The sequence below is a fragment of the Sorex araneus genome, chromosome 2 (genome assembly GCF_027595985.1).
Source record: "Sorex araneus isolate mSorAra2 chromosome 2, mSorAra2.pri, whole genome shotgun sequence".
Lineage (NCBI taxonomy): Eukaryota > Metazoa > Chordata > Mammalia > Eulipotyphla > Soricidae > Sorex > Sorex araneus.
The window spans coordinates 204,445,528-204,463,517 of NC_073303.1; the positions used below are offsets into that span (position 1 = coordinate 204,445,528).

The 17,990-nt window shown below is 43.0% G+C and overlaps 1 protein-coding gene across 1 annotated transcript in view; it reads right to left on the reverse strand.

The window, feature by feature from the left end:
* The window catches only part of SPIDR (scaffold protein involved in DNA repair), a 373,264-nt gene that overhangs the window by 338,222 nt on the left and 17,052 nt on the right, over positions 1-17,990 (reverse strand). Inside the window, exons 4-5 of the mRNA XM_055129012.1 lie at positions 12,127-12,303; positions 4,781-4,947 (exon numbers count right to left, since the gene is read on the reverse strand). Of these exons, the coding sequence (XP_054984987.1) occupies positions 4,781-4,947; positions 12,127-12,303 (344 nt within the window). The remainder of the gene's footprint in view (positions 1-4,780; positions 4,948-12,126; positions 12,304-17,990) is intronic.

Sequence of the window (17,990 nt, forward strand, 5' to 3'; positions counted from 1 at the left end):
GGGGGCAGTTGGAGAAAAATAACAAAATGTTCAAGGTGCTAATAATGGCAACATACTTACTAGTGATCCTCTATCAATAGGCTGCTACCCCTTTTTCAGGCTCACTTGCCCACTTCACTACCAGGAAAAGACTTCAGAACAAACTTCCATGGAAATTCCATGACAGACTATGAAGAAAGGCAAATCTATAAAAACTGTACATCACATAGTTTACTCCTTTCAACCCAATCTGAAATAACTAATAGAAGGTAATGGTTTTAGGTATTAACATCAGTATTAGGAAGTAAGGACTGACATGACTCAAGATACTGACTGATGGATTGTAGGATGACATTACTTTGTCCTCCCCCACTTGCCATGAGTAGCTTGTCCCGGTTTTTCCCGAGTTTAGGCTTACCCCAGTCACACCCATCAAGGTGTTCCCGAATCTCTCCCATCCCTTTGTTTAGCTATAATCACTTCTCTATGCTCTCTTCCCCAAAACAGTTAATCCGAGGCTTTTCCTTAATCTGACTCTGCTAATTTGTAAGGTCAGACCTTCCTAGGACACTGAATATTATAACAATGCCTTTCTCCCCTCTTTATGCCTTTTGAATAATTTACTTTAAAGCAATGTCTTTTTTACATAGACACAAGAAGACAATATTATGTTTTTGTAACTTGGGATTTAATTGGCCTCAAATATTATTCCCTCCCGAGCATCTGCTTTCTCCACTTAAGCCTCAGTTGCCCTCAGTTCCTAGCACCCAAAAACAGGGTCCCAAAGAGGAACGGGACGGATCCAGGGCAAGCAGTGAGTTATGTGCTACCCTGGCATCAAGATGAGCCTGGCCAAAGTGCCTAATTCTTAACTATAAGTTAAGAGCTTGATCATAGACAAATGCTGTCATGATCCAAAAGTAATGATGAGACTAGGACCCTGCTAGGGATAGGAAAGACTGATCTGGCCTGAGCACTGTAGTCTGAGATCGAGATGGCCCCTGGAGAGCAATTCTATAAGCTTTAATGCATTTCTTATTGTGTCCATACAAAATGATTAATACTATGAATTCTTATATGTTTGCTGGCTAAGGAGAGGAGAAACACACTCATGGGACTCCACCCTTGGGTGGATCCTCCTGCTGAAAGAGAATTCAGTCCTAGGAGAAGCATCCCCTGAGGGAAAGGAACCTTACCCTATTGATGGTGACCACACCTATGTGTACACCCCAACCCCCTCTTGCTGGGGAGATTTAACTAGGCTGTAAGAGTGGGTTGCGGGGCCAGATCCATAGATCCAGAGAGAGATCCAGACCCGGGAGAGAAGCAGAGAGAGAGAATGAAATAAACTGATCGAGCAACCAGGTTTTGGCCTTCTTCCTTCCGTCACCTGCCGTTGACGGACAGCACACACAGCGGTTCCAGGGCACCGAACGTAGGTAGTGAGACAGAGCCGCCTGGAGAGTGCACGCACCCCTGGCTTGCCTTAGTTTTTTACAATGGATATGCAGGGATTACAGAGGAGATTTACTGGGAGAAGCACTGAAGAATAAGGGGAAATGACAGGAATCATAGAATTTTAGATAACAATGAAGATTGGAAAACTATGAGAGAAGAAAGGAAAGAGGATAGAGTAAAAAGCAACTCTAATTGCACTGCAGCTTTAAGAAACTTTCCAGGGTCAGACAGAACAGGGGGTAAGGCACTTGTGAGCATGAGGAGGCGGGGCTGCAGCCCTAGCTGGAATTCCTAGAACTACATATGATCCCTGAAGACCACTAGGGGTCGCTGTAGAGACAGAGTAAGGCTTTGAGTACTAGGCTCGGCTGGAGAACAACCCCCAAAGGGGAAATTTTGGCCAGATCAATGCTTAGGTCTTTGATTCAAGGCTACCCCAAGAGCAGTTTTGTATAAATGTATCTCAAAAAGCTGCCACATGAGGCCGGAGCGATAGTACAGAGGGTAGGGCGTTTGCCTTGCATGCGACTGACCCAGGTTCAATCCCCAGCATCCCATATAGTCTTCAGATCATCACCAGGCATAATTCCTGAGAGCAGAGCCAGGAGTAACCCCTGTGCATCACCGGGTGTGACCCAAAAAGCAAAAAAAAAAAAAAGACTACAATGCACTATGTGACTTGTGACCAGCCTTCAAAAATATGTCTACAGAAAACCTTATTCAAAGGTTGTCCATTATCAACATGCACTATTGCTTTGAATGTTCATGAACTTCAGGCAAACTAGACTACTACCTTAGTAATACTCATCGCAGTAACCTAAATAAGCATGGGGCAAGGGCCTCAGAGATGTAAAGATGCGGTACATTTATATATCTAAAACAAAGTCAACGGCGGTAATGGCGCTGCTCTCCACCAAGATGTGAACTGGGCGGCCACACGTGTACGGCCTCTCCGTTGCTGGATGACCATGATCCCGGAGGCCAGCTAAACTACTTTTGGTACCAGCAGCTTCTTGCAGAAATGTCTCTAGACTGTGAACTAAGCCACGGCCCCATGCTGCCCCCGGAGGGGAAAGGTTCTTCTCTCTCTGCTTTTCCTTTCCGGGGATAAAGGCATGGCAACTGCCATCTTATAAGGACCACTAAAGAGAGGTACGAGCTTGCAGCAATGGGATGCACGCGAGATCTCGGGATGGGGGCAAGTACTGGCATCACTCTCCACCAAGATGTGACCTGAGTGGCCACACATGTGCAGTCTCTCCGTTGCTGAATGACCATGATCCTGGAGGCCAGCTAGACTAATTTTGTTATCAGCAGCTTCTTGCAGAAATGTCTCTAAGACTGTGAACTAAGCCATGGCCCCATGTCGCCCCAGGAGGGGAAAGGTTTTTCTCTCTCCGCTTTTCCTTTCCGGGCGGGGGGGAAGGGGAAGGCGTGGCGACCACCATCTTATAAAGACCACTAAAGAGAAGTATAAGCTTACAATGATGCAATTTCTGGCAGAAGTTTCCCTGGACTTAGTTACTAAAATACTAAAATACAGAAATCCAAGACCTCATATCTCTTCATTCTCAGCAATGGAAAACAAATTATCAAATGCCTCCTTTTCAGCAGGTCTGATTTGGGGGTGGGGGGGACTCCAAACAATAATAGTGAGGTTTTTTTGTGGAAATATTGAATGTAATCAAAGTAAAGAGAAAGTAAAGTGAAAATTATCGGCTACACAGGCGGGGGGAGGGGAGGTATACTGGGGTTCTTGGTGGTGGAATATGGGCACTGGTGAAGGAATGGGGGTTCGACCATTGTATAACTGAGACTTAAGCCTGAATGCTTTGTAACTTTCCACATGGTGATTCAATAAAAAAAAATTTTTTAAATAAAGTAAAAATAAATAAATAAAAGTCAACAACACAAAAAACATGATGTAACTACAACAACCAAACTTAAAAGTGTGCCTGTCAAAGGGTTTGACTGGGGGTAGGAAGGAACCTGGGGACATTAGTGGAGTGAAGATGACACTGATCATAGGATTGGTGTTGGAACATTGTATACCTGAAGCTCTATTACAAATAACTTTGTAATTATGGTGCCTTAATAAAAAAATGTTTTTAATTATGCAATAGCACAGCGGGTAGGACGTTTGCCTTGCACGCGGCTGACCTAGGTTCAATTCCTCTGTCACTCTCGGAGAGCCCGGCAAGCTACTAAAGAGTATCTGCCCGCACAGCAGAACCTGGCAAGCTCCCCGTGACATATTCAATATGTCAAAAACAGTAACAACAAGTCTCACGTTGGAGATGTTACTGTTGCCCATTCAATCAAATGGATGAACAAGGGACAACAGTGCTACAATGCTACATTATAAGGGGCTGGAGCAATAGCACAGGAGATAGGGCATTTGCCTTGCCGGCAGCCGACCCGGGTTCAATTTCCAGTATCCCATATGGTACCCCGAGTACCACCAGGAATAATTCCTGAGTGCAAAGCCAGGAGTAACCCCTGTGCATTGCCGGGCGTGACCACCCCGCCCCCCCAAAAAAAGCAAAAAAAAAATACATTATAAGCAAGTTACTTTAAATAAGTAAAATAAAATATCAGAAATACTATTGCGCCAAAGGTACTGAAAAGGTTAAAAACAAACCACCAACAGTGTAATTTTTTTAAAAATTTTTTTAATCGCCAAGCTCAGCCAGAGTGATAGCAGAGTAGGTAAAGTACTTGCCCTTCAGATGGCCAACTCAGTGTTCAATCCCAGCACCCAGAATGGTACCTGAGCCCACCCTATTGGTCCCTGACTGCAGAGCCAGGAGTAAACCCTAAACAACACAGGATGTGGTCCCCAACTCCCTTCAAAAAAAAAGAGCTGGAGGGGATCCTTGGCCTGAGGCAACTCAGTACGCTGGATTGGCTGGTGTCCCTAAATCCTCAAACTGCCTCCTTTTAAATTTTTTTTAAACTTCTAAAATGGGAGCCAGAGTGAGAGTAGGGTGCATGCCTTGCACCCGGCCAACCTGGGTTCAATCCCCATCATCCCACAGAGTCTGTCCATATGGCCAAAGCCCTGCCCAGAGTGATTCCTCAGAGCAGGGCTAGAGTAAATCCAGGAGAAACCCCTGAACATCACCAGGTGTGGCCTAAAAGCAAAAATCGCCAAGAGACTTTATTAACAAGTAGCATAGCACTGTCCTCCCATTGTTCATCGATTTGCTCGAGGGGGCACCAGTAACTTCTCCATTGCGAGACTTGTTGTTACTGTTTTTGGCAAATCAAATATGCCACGGAAAGCTTGCCAAGCTCTATTGTGCAGGATAAACAGAATGAAATAAGAACAATACACTCTTACTTTAGGAAGCTCAGCCAGCCTCTCTTCACTTGTCAACGAAGGACTGCTGGCACAAGAAACACAGTCTGAAATGTCCACCACACTCTCCGAGTCTTCAGAGTCATTACTGAAGTCACCAGCATCTTCTTTCTCACTGTCAGTTTCCCAGTCAATAAGGTGCAGTTGATCTAAAAACACAATATTTAAATTAATTCCATTAGTCTTAATAGTTTTAAAGTCTATTTTTATTCTTAATAATTAAAAGGATTTATATTGCTCTATAACTTTTTATGAATATTTTTTAAAAGTAAAAGTATAGCGGCTGGAGTGATAGCACAATGGGTAGGGCATCTGCCTTGCACGCGGCCGACCCGGGTTCGATTCCCAGCAACTCACATGGTCCCCTGAGCACGGCCAGGGGTAATTCCTAAGTGCAGAGCCAGGAGTAACCCCTGAGCATCACTAGGTGTGACCCAAAAAGCAAAAAAATTAAAAAAAAAATTTTTAAAGTAAAAGTATATTCTTTCTATTTCTAGCTATTCTGTATCTCCCAACTCTTATCCCATCCCAATTCTCAAATAACTATTTCTATTATTTGGTTTTGTATCCTTCTGGTTTCTCCAACATGTTGGAGGAAAATGCACTTTTATTTTTTTTCTTCTTTCTGAAACTATCAGTAAACACAAGACACCCACATTCTTTTCTGAAACATAGTAACCCATTGCATACCTGACCCATAATTTATTCAATCAGTCTCCTAGTAATAAAAACATTTTCAAGGGTTTTCACCCATAATATCTCTATAGATGTTTCTTATTAATTAAGAAGCAAGTAAAATTATTTAGGTTTTAATTTTCTTCATAAGAATTATCATCTAATTTCGCAAAGTTTGAACTTGAAAGTTATTTTCATATATTAAATAATCAAATATATACTTTCAACTTGTATAAAACAAGCCTTTCCTACAGTACCAAAGCACAGGTCTCCCTCAGTTTCTTTGTTCTGTTTTGGGGTCACACCCAGCTAAGCTCAGGAATTAGTTCTGGCTCCTAGCAGAGCTTGATGAACTACATGGGGTGCCAGGGAATGAACCTGGTCCCTCAGTTATTAAAGCAACTCATAAGGGTAAGTAAAATATCTTGCTGGATTTTTTTGGTGGGGGAGGTGAACACACTCTGCAGTATTCAGGGCTTCTTCTGACTGGGTGCTGTTGCTCCCAGCAATGCTCAGGAGACCATGTCGTAGCAGGGACTGAATCCAGGACTCCAGCACGAAATGCATGTGCTCAGCCCACTGAATGATCTCTCTCTATGATCCACAGTAAGGTATCCTGATGCAATTTCAAATGTTTTCAAAAGCTCAAAGATAATTATTTCTGTTTCTAATATCACATTTACTCATGGAAGGCAGGCAAAAGAAAACACATAAGAAATTTCCTGAAGCGATAGCACAGTGGGTAGGGCATTTGCCCTGCACGCGGCCGACCCAGGTTCGATTCCCAGCATCCCATATGGTCCCCCAGCACTGCCAGGAGTAATTCCTGAGTGCAGAGCCAGGAGTAACCCCTGTGCACTGCTGGGTGTGACCCAAAAAGCAAAAAAAAAAAAAGAAAGAAAGAAAGAAAAGAAATTCCCTGAAAAGATGCCTCCAGACCCTGTGCCAGGCTGGATTTCATATCCAGAGAAGCCTGGAGGGAGTGGGGGTGGGACTCACCCACCCCAACAGTCCCGGCAGCTGATCACCACAGGCCAGGGACAAGCCTCAGCTATGAGTGATAAATTTACTGAAAAACTCAGGTATGCGAGTTTTCTGACTGAAATCTCCAAGCTCTCACAGAGTCAGAGATGGGCGACCTCCCCCATCTCCCTGTTCTTCCAAGAGCCTGGCAGTCATGCCCACAAACTGTCTCTGGCACCATGTAAGCTCATTAATGGCCATGATCCAGAGATTCATAAATAAATCTTCCAACGAGATTAATAAGCTGCAGAGATGCCTCCGGACTCCAAAGTCTCTATCCAGTTGAAAATTTAACTGCAGCTGTATATACCCTATTTAAAATTTTAGAATTTCTTACATCTCACTCTACACCACTATTATACAAGGAGTAGCACACCACCTGGATGGAATGTAAAGTAGAAGGCAACTGATCTTGATTTAAAGTATATATATATATATATATATATATATATACATATACATATACATATATATATACATACATACATATATACATATATGTATATATATACACATATATATATTAGCACACAAGGCTCAATCTGTAACGGCATATTATAAATCTCTTATAAAAGGGCTTAATGACTCTAGGCTGAGATACAACAATCTTTTTTTTTTTTTTTTTTTTTTTTGCTTTTTGGGTCACACCCAGCGATGCTCAGGGGTTACTCCTGGTTCTGCACTCAGGAATTACTCCTGGCAGTGCTTGGGGGACCATATGGGATGCCGGGGATTGAACCCGGGTCGGCCGAGTGCAAGGCAAACGCCCTACCCGCTGTGCTATCGCTCCGGCCCCTGAGATACAACAATCTTCACACAACTTTCTTTGATCATTTTTAGCGAATAATTCATAACAAGCAATACAAAACAAATTATTTAGGGCCAGCTACTGGAGCAGACTTTTGTGGTGGCTGGGAAAATTTGAAATAATGGTGGTAGGAAGATGTAACAGTGGTGGGATTGGTGTTGGAACAATGAATGTAATAAATTATTGTGAACAACTTTATAAAAATAAAATTCAAAATTCAAAAAAGAAAAAAGAAATTCCCTGGGTTACTGAACACAGCAGGAAGCCATGGAAACCCAGAAGAGAAACATAACTGTGTTCAGAGCTCCTGCAACTACTGCTAGTACCAATATTTCTGTGGCATTCAGTCATTCATTTCTCTAGTCAATGAATCAGTGCCTCGAGGCTGTTTACACACACTGCCTAACCTATGCAAGGCCCTCAGATCCATGGCACTGCAGAGATCCCACGGGTCTGAGGGCCTAAGCACCACAGCAAAGGCCAAGCCCTGAAGCACAGTATCGCAAGGCTGAGTAACCCCAGGGGTGGCTCCCTCCACCTTCTCCCAGCACCACTAGGCCTGGCCTCTATTTGAAAAGTAAGAAGCTGGAAAGTACAGTGGGTAGGATACTCTGGTTCTTGCCTTGCATACAACCAACCATTAGTCACCCAAACTGATTGCTCTTCATGCCTACGATAAACCCAGGGCCTCACACATAGAGGCATGAGCTCTGCCACTGGACTATATCTGAACCTAAAACATTCAGAATTTAATAATAAAATAATGTTCAAAAATAAATAACAAGGGGCTGGAGCGATAGCACAGCGGGTTGGGCATTTGCCTTGCATGCGGCCAACCTGGGTTCGATTCCCAGCATCCCATATGGTTCCCTGAGTACCACTAGGAATAATTCCTGAGTGCAAAGCCAGGAGTAACCTCTATGCATTGCCAGGTGTGACCCCCCAAAAAAAAAGCAAAAATAATAATAATAATAATAATAATAATAACAAATCAAATATGACACAGCAATCAATTTCCTTAAAACATCTGATCACAATCTGATCACAATACATGTGAGTTTATGTATAACCTTTCCCTGGTTAGTGCTAAAATATCAGTTGGTAAAAATGGTAGTTGCACTAGACACACAGTGATAAAAAAGAATGTATTCACCTACACAAGAGCTATGTATACAAACTGTACCTTGAGTAACTAACTGAACAAAACTATCAGAGTTCAAAATCAAAGTTTATTTTTAAAGCATTAAGACTTTTAAATATTCTAGATAAGGATGTATGTTTTTTTATTTGACTTTGGTTTTTTATTGTTTTGGCTTTTTTTCTTTTTTTTTTCTTCTGGTTTTTGGGCTGCACCCAACTGTGCTCAGGGCTTACTCCTGGCTCTGTGCTCATGGATCACTTCTGGCAGGGCTCAGAGAACCATCTGGGCTGACACAGATTGAATTCTGGTTAGCTGAGTATAAGACGAGCACCTTAAACTTCTGTATTACCACTCAGCCCGTTTTTAAATTTTTTTTTTTTTTAGAAAAAACACCAAAATTTCTGTAATTCTGAGTCTGTGACTTTCAGCTGTGGATGATTTCATTCTCCTGGGAACATCCAATGATAGGAGATATTCTTGGTTTGGAGCACAACTGTCACTTAGTGCGTGAGGGGCAAAAACACTGCTAACCACCCCACAATGCAGAGGCCAAACCCTCGCAACCCACAACAAGGAATTACCTAGTAAGATAGCACCAAATAGCACTGTAGGATGACATTACTTTGTCCTTTCCCTCCTTGCCACAAGTAGCTTGTCCCGGTTTTACCCAGAGTTTAGGCTTACCCCAGTCACACCCATCAAGGTGTTCCCGAATCTCTCCCATCCCTTTGTTTAGCTATAATCACTTCTCCATGCTCTCTTCCCCAAAAGAGTTAATCCTCGGCTTTCCCTTAATCTGACTCTGCTAATTTGCAAGGTCAGACCTTCCTAGGATACTGAATTTATATTATATAAATTAATATTGTCTTTCTCCTCTTCTTGTGCCTTTTGAATAATTTACTTTAAAGCTATGACTGTTTTGTATAGACACAAGAAGACAATATTATGTTTTTGAAACTTGGGAATTAATTGGCCTCGAATATTATTCCCTCCCGGGCATCTGCTTTCTCCACTTAAGCCTCAGTTGCCCTCAGTTCCTAGCACCCCAAAGTAGGGTCCCTGATGTGGGATGGGAAGGATCCAGGGCAAGTGGTGAGTTATGTGCTACCCTGGCATCAAGATGGGCCTGGCCAAAGTGCCTAATTCTTAACTATAAGTTAAGAGCTTGATCATAGACAAATGCTGTCATGATCCAATAGTAATTATGAGACTGGGACCCTGCTAGGGATAGGAAAGACTGATCTGGTCTGAGCACTGTAGTCTGAGATTGAGATGGCCCCAGGAGAGCAATTCTATAAGCTTTAATGCATTTCTTATTGTGTCCATACAAAATAATTAATATTATAAATTCTTATATGTTTGCTGGCTGAGGAGAAGAGAAACACATTCATGGGACTCCACCCTTGGGTGGATCCTCCTGCTGAAAGAGAATTAAGTCCTAGGAGAAGCATCCCCTAAGGGAAAGGACCTTACCCTACTGATGGTGACCACACCTATGTGTATGCCCCAACCCCCTCATGCTGTGGAGATTTAACTAGGCTGGTAAGAGTGGGTTGGGGGACCAGATCCACGGGGCCAGATCCAGAGATCCAGAGAGAGACCGAGAGCCGGGAGAGAAGCAGGGAGAGTGAATGAAATAAACTGATCGAGCAACCAGTCTCGCCTTCTTCCTTCCATCGCCTGCCCTCAACCGACAGCACACACAGCGGTTCCGGGGCACCGAACACGGGCGTTTTTTTAGTTTTTACAGCTGGCGTCCCTGGAGCGGGCCCAAACTACCAACTAAAGGTAAGAATAGCGTTCAGTGCACCCCACTCTAGAAAGTGAGTGGGAGATCAGGATTTTTTAGTGTGCTGGGGATTATAATCCTCACAGCAATCACCCACTAAGATGTGGCAGATTCTGGGCCTTCCCAAGATCTTTCATATTTTCTCAAGCCAGACTGAACAGGGCAAGCCATTTATGGATTTTATTCAGTATCTTTCCCGCAGAACAGGAGACCCGGAACTCTGCATTTCCAGAGACCAACTCCGGTCCTGCTTTAAGGTAGTTTACGCAGTTAACCCGTGGTTCCCGGATGAAGGAACTCTAGAAAGTAAGATTTGGAAACAAGTTAGGAAAAATGTCTCTAAGGCATCTGAGGAAGGGACTAAGATCCCCGTGGAATTCTGGACTACCTGGGAGATTGTTAATTCTATTCTCCTGTTTTTGAAAGGTGCGACTGATGTGGAGGAGAATATTAGGGGTAACATGGCCTCGGCTCCTCCTGTACCCAGGTCTCGAAGGGGTTGTCATAGTATAAATATTTCTCAGACTGATAAATATAGCTCCACGTCCAGTGCATTAGATGAAAGTGATGCAGATTATGAGTCTGCCGCTGCCTTCTCAGATTCTGAGTCCGAGAGTGACTCAGCCAATCGGCCTCCAGGCCGCTTGGGACATGCTCCCAATCGCTCAGTCAAGGCGGAGAGGAGGCAGCCTCCATCTTATTGCAGGTTAAGGACGGATTCACACAGTTCCAGGGCACCGAACGCGGGCGTTTTTTTACTGTTTTTACATAGCACCAAACTTGAGAAACCCTATTTTAAACTGTCAAAACGTGATACAATATATAGTGACATCAAAACAGAAATATGTTGATAAGTTGATAAGTTCTACCACATACTGATAGGTTAGCAAGGAGGCAATAAGGGTTCAGCATTTCATAGTGACTGAGAGAACTGACTTATATGAACAGACCCAAAGGGGACTCTCAACCAGTTTTACCATACTCTTGCTTAAGTTGCTATCTATAGAATAATTCTGGTGGGGTTGAAAAAATAGTACAGTGGGTAAGGCGCTAGTCTTACACCTGGCTAACTTGGATTCAGTCCCCAGTAGCCCATATGGACACCAAGCACTACCAGGAGAGAGTCTTAAATGCAGACCCAGGAGTAATCCCTGAAAACTGTTAGGTCTGACCCCAAAACCAAAATAATAGTATTAGTAGCAGTAATACTGATAACTCCTAACATTTAGAGATCTAAAAGAAATATTAAATAAGAAAGTATCTCTAAAGGACTTCAGCTCAGTACAATCATAATGCTAAGAATCAAAATAGAAATGTGCTTATTTGTTTGTTCTTAAGCCATCCCCAGAAGTTTCAAGGCCTACTGCTGGCTCTGGGCTCAAAGATCAGTCATAGCTCTCCACATGCAACCCTTAGTCCCTGTACTATCTATCAGGTCCAAGAAATACATTTATTTCCAATATTGAGTCCATATCCTCCGTCCCTTTTGGAGAGCCTGGCAAGCTACCGAGAGTATCCCACCTGCATGGCAGAGCCTGGCAAGCTCCCCGTAGCATATTCGATATGCCAAAAACAGTAACAAGTCTCACAATGGAGACGTTACTGGTGCCCGCTCGAGCAAATCGATGAACAACAGGATTACATTGAATCCATATATACTATATAGAACAGTTCTAGTTTTGTTCTGGTTTTGTTTGGGGGGTCACACCTGATGTGCTCAGGACTTAATTCATAGCTTTGTGCTCAGGGATCATTTCAGGAGGCTTAGGGGACCATATGTGGGAACAAGGATCAAACCTGTGTGTCACCTGCAAGGCAAGCACCCTACCCACTATACTATCGCTCTGCTCTAAATTTGTTTGAACAGATTTCTAACAAAATTATCAGTTTACCTTCATTGGTCCCATCTTCTGGACACAAAATATTCCTGCTACAAAATTTGTCTATTTGAGAACCATGTCCAGTATCTTTCTGTGATTCAAGAAACGTTTTATCTTCTGACAAATCACTTTCACCCAAAATCCACGTAGTATCTTTAAGCACACTGGTACTCTTAGATATGGCCGCTTCTGTTAAAGACAAAGCAAAAATACATGAAACTACCAACTGATAACAACATTATAAGTATACTACTTTGCCAGAGTCACCAGTATACAAAATTCTGATCATGGAATCAATGTCTTTTGGTCAACTCTTTCTGCCTAAAGTACTGTGACAACCTGGCTAAGTGTTTTTGAATGTAAGCCAAATTACAAGATAAAACTGAAATATAAGTGAGGTAAGTTAATAAACAATTAGGAAAATGGGGCACAAATGAAAACAAAAAAGCAACCTTGAAATAATAATAGTTTCCTTAAAATATCTGGTTAAAAAACGTATTGTTATGAATAATAGAAGTGCTTCTGAGTGCCCCTACACCAGACCAGGAGCCCTAATAAGTATTGGCAGTGTTGGAAAACTTAACAGCCAACATTTTTATTCAACCAAACTTGCCATTCTGAGCTATTAGTATATTCACAGAGAAAATATAATAGGAAGTTCTGGTGTGCTTCACCTAGTGCATTTAATGGCAACATTTTGCAAATAGTAATATAACATCACAGCTCAAACACTGATAACAACCAGCCAAGAGACTGAAGAATCCCCACCATGAAAATATCTCAGATAGCCTTCTAAGGCCACACCAAAACCTCCTTTGACTGGAGAGATAACACAGTAAATCTTTCATGTGGCTCAATGCCTGGACCCCATACGGTCCCAAGCCAACCAGGAGTGATTACTGAACACTGAGTCGGGAGTAAACTCTGAGTAAAACTTTGTGTGAGCCCCGAATCCCGCAAAAAATAAATAAATAAGTAACCTCCCTTGGTATCCACTGCTGACCTGAGGCAACCACTATTTAATTTTGCACTTCTACGATTTCATCACGTCAAGAATGAAAAAAATGACATCCATGTTACCTTCTAGAACTAGCTTTTATATTTTATATAATGTGAACAATCATCAAAGATTTATATATAACAATTAGTTTATTTTTATTACTATGTAGTAATTACATGACGTGGGTGTACAAGTCTATTTAATCATTTGCTTTCTAAAATATGCATTGTTTCCAGTCTGGGAGTATAAGTCTAAAACTTCCAAACATTTTTCTAGAGTAACTTTACTATTTCACATTCCCATCAGTAATATATAAATGATGACTATATTCTTTGCAGGGGAGCGATAGCATAGCGAGTAGGGCATTTGCCCTGCACATGGCCAACCCAGGTTCGATTCCTCTGCCCCTCTTGGAGAGCCCAGCTAGCTACCCAGAATATCTCGCCCGCACGGCAGGACCTGGAAAGCTACCCATGGCATATTCGATATGCCAGAAACAGTAACAAGTCTCACAATGGAGACGTTACTGGTGCCCGCTCGAGCAAATCGATGAGCAAGGGGATGACAATGATACAGTGATACAGTGATTGTTTGCATCATTAACAGTGTTTGATATTCTCACTCTTCTCTATTTTGGTCCTTCTGACAAGAAGCATAGGAAAAAATGGGGTTATTCCATCTTGGTGGAAATAAATGTCAGTAAGAAGTTTTATGATGTGAATCAGTATCAGTATTAGGCATGCACAAAAAACATTAATTATCCTACCACTAGTAGTTAAAATGTTTAAGCTAAAAATTTTGGACATCTAAAACTAAATACTAAATAACATCTATTGTTATTATGCATCAAAAAGAGATGAACCACACAAGACAAGGGTGTCCACTCTCACTGTTGGAATATTTCCCCTTTTCCAGCTGCCTTCTGGAGTTTTGGCACAGAAACCTTTTGTCACAGAAACCTAGCTGATCTTTGACCCGCAGATCTAAGGTGCTAGCCAGGCTTGATTTGACATTGTAGATTCCAGGCTGCAGCCCAGCCTGGTCTTTGGGATGTAAATCCGAGTGCTTTCAGCCCAATGAAGGCTTGGTTTTGGTTTTGTATCTTCTTTTGGGGGGGGGGGGCGGGGCCTGCAGATACAAGAGAATTATGTTGCCTCAACATTCTTCCTGTAAGATCTTTTGGTGCTTTTGGTGACGTCAATGTATTGCGCCCTTTGGAAGGGCCATGATCAATAAAAGGGGTTTGGAGAGAAGGTGAGGGGGCGGGAAAGGTGTAGAGGGGTGGAAAGTGTATAGAGGGAAGACTGGAATAAACTGCAAGTGAGACCAACCATCATGGCTCCGTTCCTTCCTTCGCCTGCCACATCTTCGCCATCAACCTCCCCGGGGTGGGGGAAGTGGCCGGAGGCTACCGAACTTGGGTGGCGGGAGAGACAGCTGCTGCCCTAGGCCCTGTGCCTGGCTCGGTGCGGTGAGGCGTCCCTTCCCTCGACCGCGCCTTTTCTTTTTATTTTTATACACTCACGACTCCAATTCAATATAGTACTGGAAGTAACTTCCATAGCAGTAAGGCAAAAAAAAGATATCAAGGGCATCCAGATAGGAAGGAAGAAGTCAAGCTTTCACTACTTGCAGATGACAGGATACTAAGAAAATCCTAATGGTTCTACAAAAGAGCTCCTAGAAACAATAGATTTGTATAATAAAGTGGCAGTTTACAAAAATCAATATCCAAAGCCCACGGCATTGCTATACACAATAATGAAAGAGAAGAAAGAGCCATTTTTTTAAATTTCATTCACATTTGTGCCTCAGAAAATTAAGTACCTCAGAATCAGCTGAACTAAAAAGATGAAAGACCTACACAAAGAAAACTACAAAACACTGTCACTGTATCACTGTCATCCCGTTGTTCATCAATTTACTAGAGCAGGAGACAGTAACGTCTCCATTCATCCCAGCCCTGAGATTTTAGCAGCCACTCCTTAATCGTTTTTCCCAACAACTGGAGGCTCTTTTCAGGGTCAGAGGAATGAGACCTGTTATTGTTACTGTGTTTGGCATATGGAATACACCACTAGGAGCTTGTCAGGCTCTTCCGTGATCTTCCCTAGTACTACCAGTAGTAATCCCTGAGCACCACCCAAAATCCAAAACACACAGCTGGAACAATTATTACAGCAGGTGGGCCATCTGCCTTGCACATGGCTGACTGAGGTTCAATTCCTGGCAGCCCATGATTCCTGTGGTCTGGACCTGGCACATGATAAGGCTTTTCATTGCCTATACTGTGTGACCTGCAAATGTTATAAATATCCAAATGAGGGAGCCTGGGAGATAGCACAGCAGGCAACACTCTTGCCTTGTACGCAGTCAGTGCAAATTAAACCCCAGCACCCCATAGGGTCGCGAAGTTTCCAGGAGTGATCCCTAAGCGCAAAGCCAAGAGAAAGCCCCGAGCACAGATGGGTGTGACCCAAAATCAAAACAAGAAAACGTAGAGAAAACATACACACTCTTGAGTCTTTAAATGTGTTTTAGGGTCACTCCTGTTACCACTCCTACTAACAGTGGGTGTCCATGTGGTGCCAGAGGTTGAACAGAGGACTCCCCATGCAAAGTACAGGCTCCAGCCCTTAGAGTCATCTCCCAGGTCAAAACTTCTTAGTCTTCTATTGAGAAACCATGATAACTTTGTCAAACTTTGTCAATAACTTTGTCAATCACAAAAATACTTCAAGAAATAGAAGAGGACATGAGGAAATGGACACATCCCCTGCTCAGGGACTGGGAGGATTAAAATTGTCAAAATGACAATACTCCCCAAAGCACTGTACAAATTCAATGCAGTCCCTGTAAGGATACCCAAGACATTTTTTAAAAAAACAGATAAAACACTCTTGAAATTCACTGGAAAAATAAACCCCCACGAATAGCTAAAGCAATTACTGGGAAAAAGAAGATGGAAGACATCACCTTCCCCAACTTCAAACTCTACTACAAAGCAGCAGTAATATGTCCCCAGGGTATATTCCCAGATGTGATATTGCTGGGTGTAGGATAACATAGCCTCAGGTAGTTTAGGTTTATTGGGTTACTCCCATCACAGTGCTCCCATTCCTCTGTGTTTATTTGTAACTTCTTTGTGTTCTATTGACTTGTAAATATTGTTTTTCTCTTCCCCTTAAGTTCTTTGCATAGTTTATTCAGAACCATGTCCTTTTGTATGAGTACAGGAAGACTGTAGCAAATGCTATGCTTTTGTAACCTGGGAGTCATTTGACTCTACATGATATTTTCCTCCTGGGCATCTGTTCATTCGACCTAAGCCTCAGCTGCCCTTACTTCCTAGCACCCCCAAAAGCAGGGTCCCAATGAGGGACAGGATGGACCCAGGGCAAGCAGTGAGTTATATGCTACTCTGGCATCGAGATGGGCCTAGCCAAAGTGCCTAATGCTTAAGTGTAAGTTTAAGAGTTTGGTCATGAACAGATGCTGTCATGATCCAAAAAGTAATAACTAAATTTGGACCCTGCTAGGGTTAGGAATGATTAATCTTGTCTGAGCACTGTAGTCTGAGACTATGGCAAGATGTTCCCTGGAGAGGGGCTGGAGAGATAGCACAGTGGGTAGAGCGTTTGCCTTGCACACGGCCGACCCGGGTTCGATTCCCAGCATCCCATATGGTCCCCCGAGCACTGCTGGGAATAATTCCTGAGTGCATGAGCCAGGAGAAACCCCTGTGCGTTGCCGGGTGTGACACAAAAAGAAAAGAAAAAAAAACCCAAGATGTTCCCAGGAGAGCTACCCTACAAGCTTCAATGTATCTCTTACAGTGCCCATGCAAAAATAACTAATATTGAGATGTTAATTAAGATGCTAGGAGGAGGAGAATACCTCTAGGTGGGCCCTGGTGGGCCCTCAGGAAGGGCTTTCTTATGTTGATTTTGCTGGATATGACTAGAGAGACAAGTGAGGGGTGGAGAGACTAGTAAAGAAGAGAGCAGAATCCAGAGAGCTGAGATGGGGGAGTGAGGAGCTAGGAAGGAAGAGTTCGTGAGATGAGAGCCGAAAGATTGGATAAACAGTAACTAATCAGCAACCAGCTTGGTCCTCTTCTTCCTTTGCCTGACCTTGGCCAACTGCCGTCCTGATCCAGCCCATACACAGCGGCTCCAGAGCACCGAACACGGGCAGTGAGACAGAGCCACTGGGAAAGCCCGAGAACACACATCCTTCAGCCTGCAAAGTTTTTTACAGCTGGGTCAGATAGTAGCTCAATTTCTAGCTTTCCGAGGAATGTTCATTATGTTTTCCAAAAAGTCTGGAAACCAACATTCCCACCAACAAATGAGGGTCCCTTTCTCTCTGCGTCCACACCAGTGCTGATCGCTCTTGTTCTTTTTGATGTTTGCCAGTCTCTGTGAAGTGAGATATATCATCGTTGTTTTGATTTGCATCTCCCTGATGATTAGCAATATAGAGCATTTTTTCACGTGTCTCCTGGCCATTTTTATTCCTTCTTTAAGAAAGTTTCTGTTAATCTCTTCTCCCCATTTTTTGATAGGATTCAATGGCTTTTTTTTCTTATGAAGTTCTACCAGTGCCATATATATTTTGACTATTAACCCCTTATCAGATGTATCACTGTTGGTCAGATGATCCCATTGATCATCAATTTGCTCAAGCAGGCCCAGTAACGTCTCCATTCGTCCTAGCCCTGAAATTTTAGAAGCCTCTCTTTACTCTTCCTTCCCAACGGAGCCGCATTAGAGGCTATTCAGGGTCAGGGGAATGAGACACATCACTGTTACTGTTTTGGGCATATGAATGCACCACAGGGAGCTTGCCAGGCTCTCCCGTGCGAGCCGGAAAC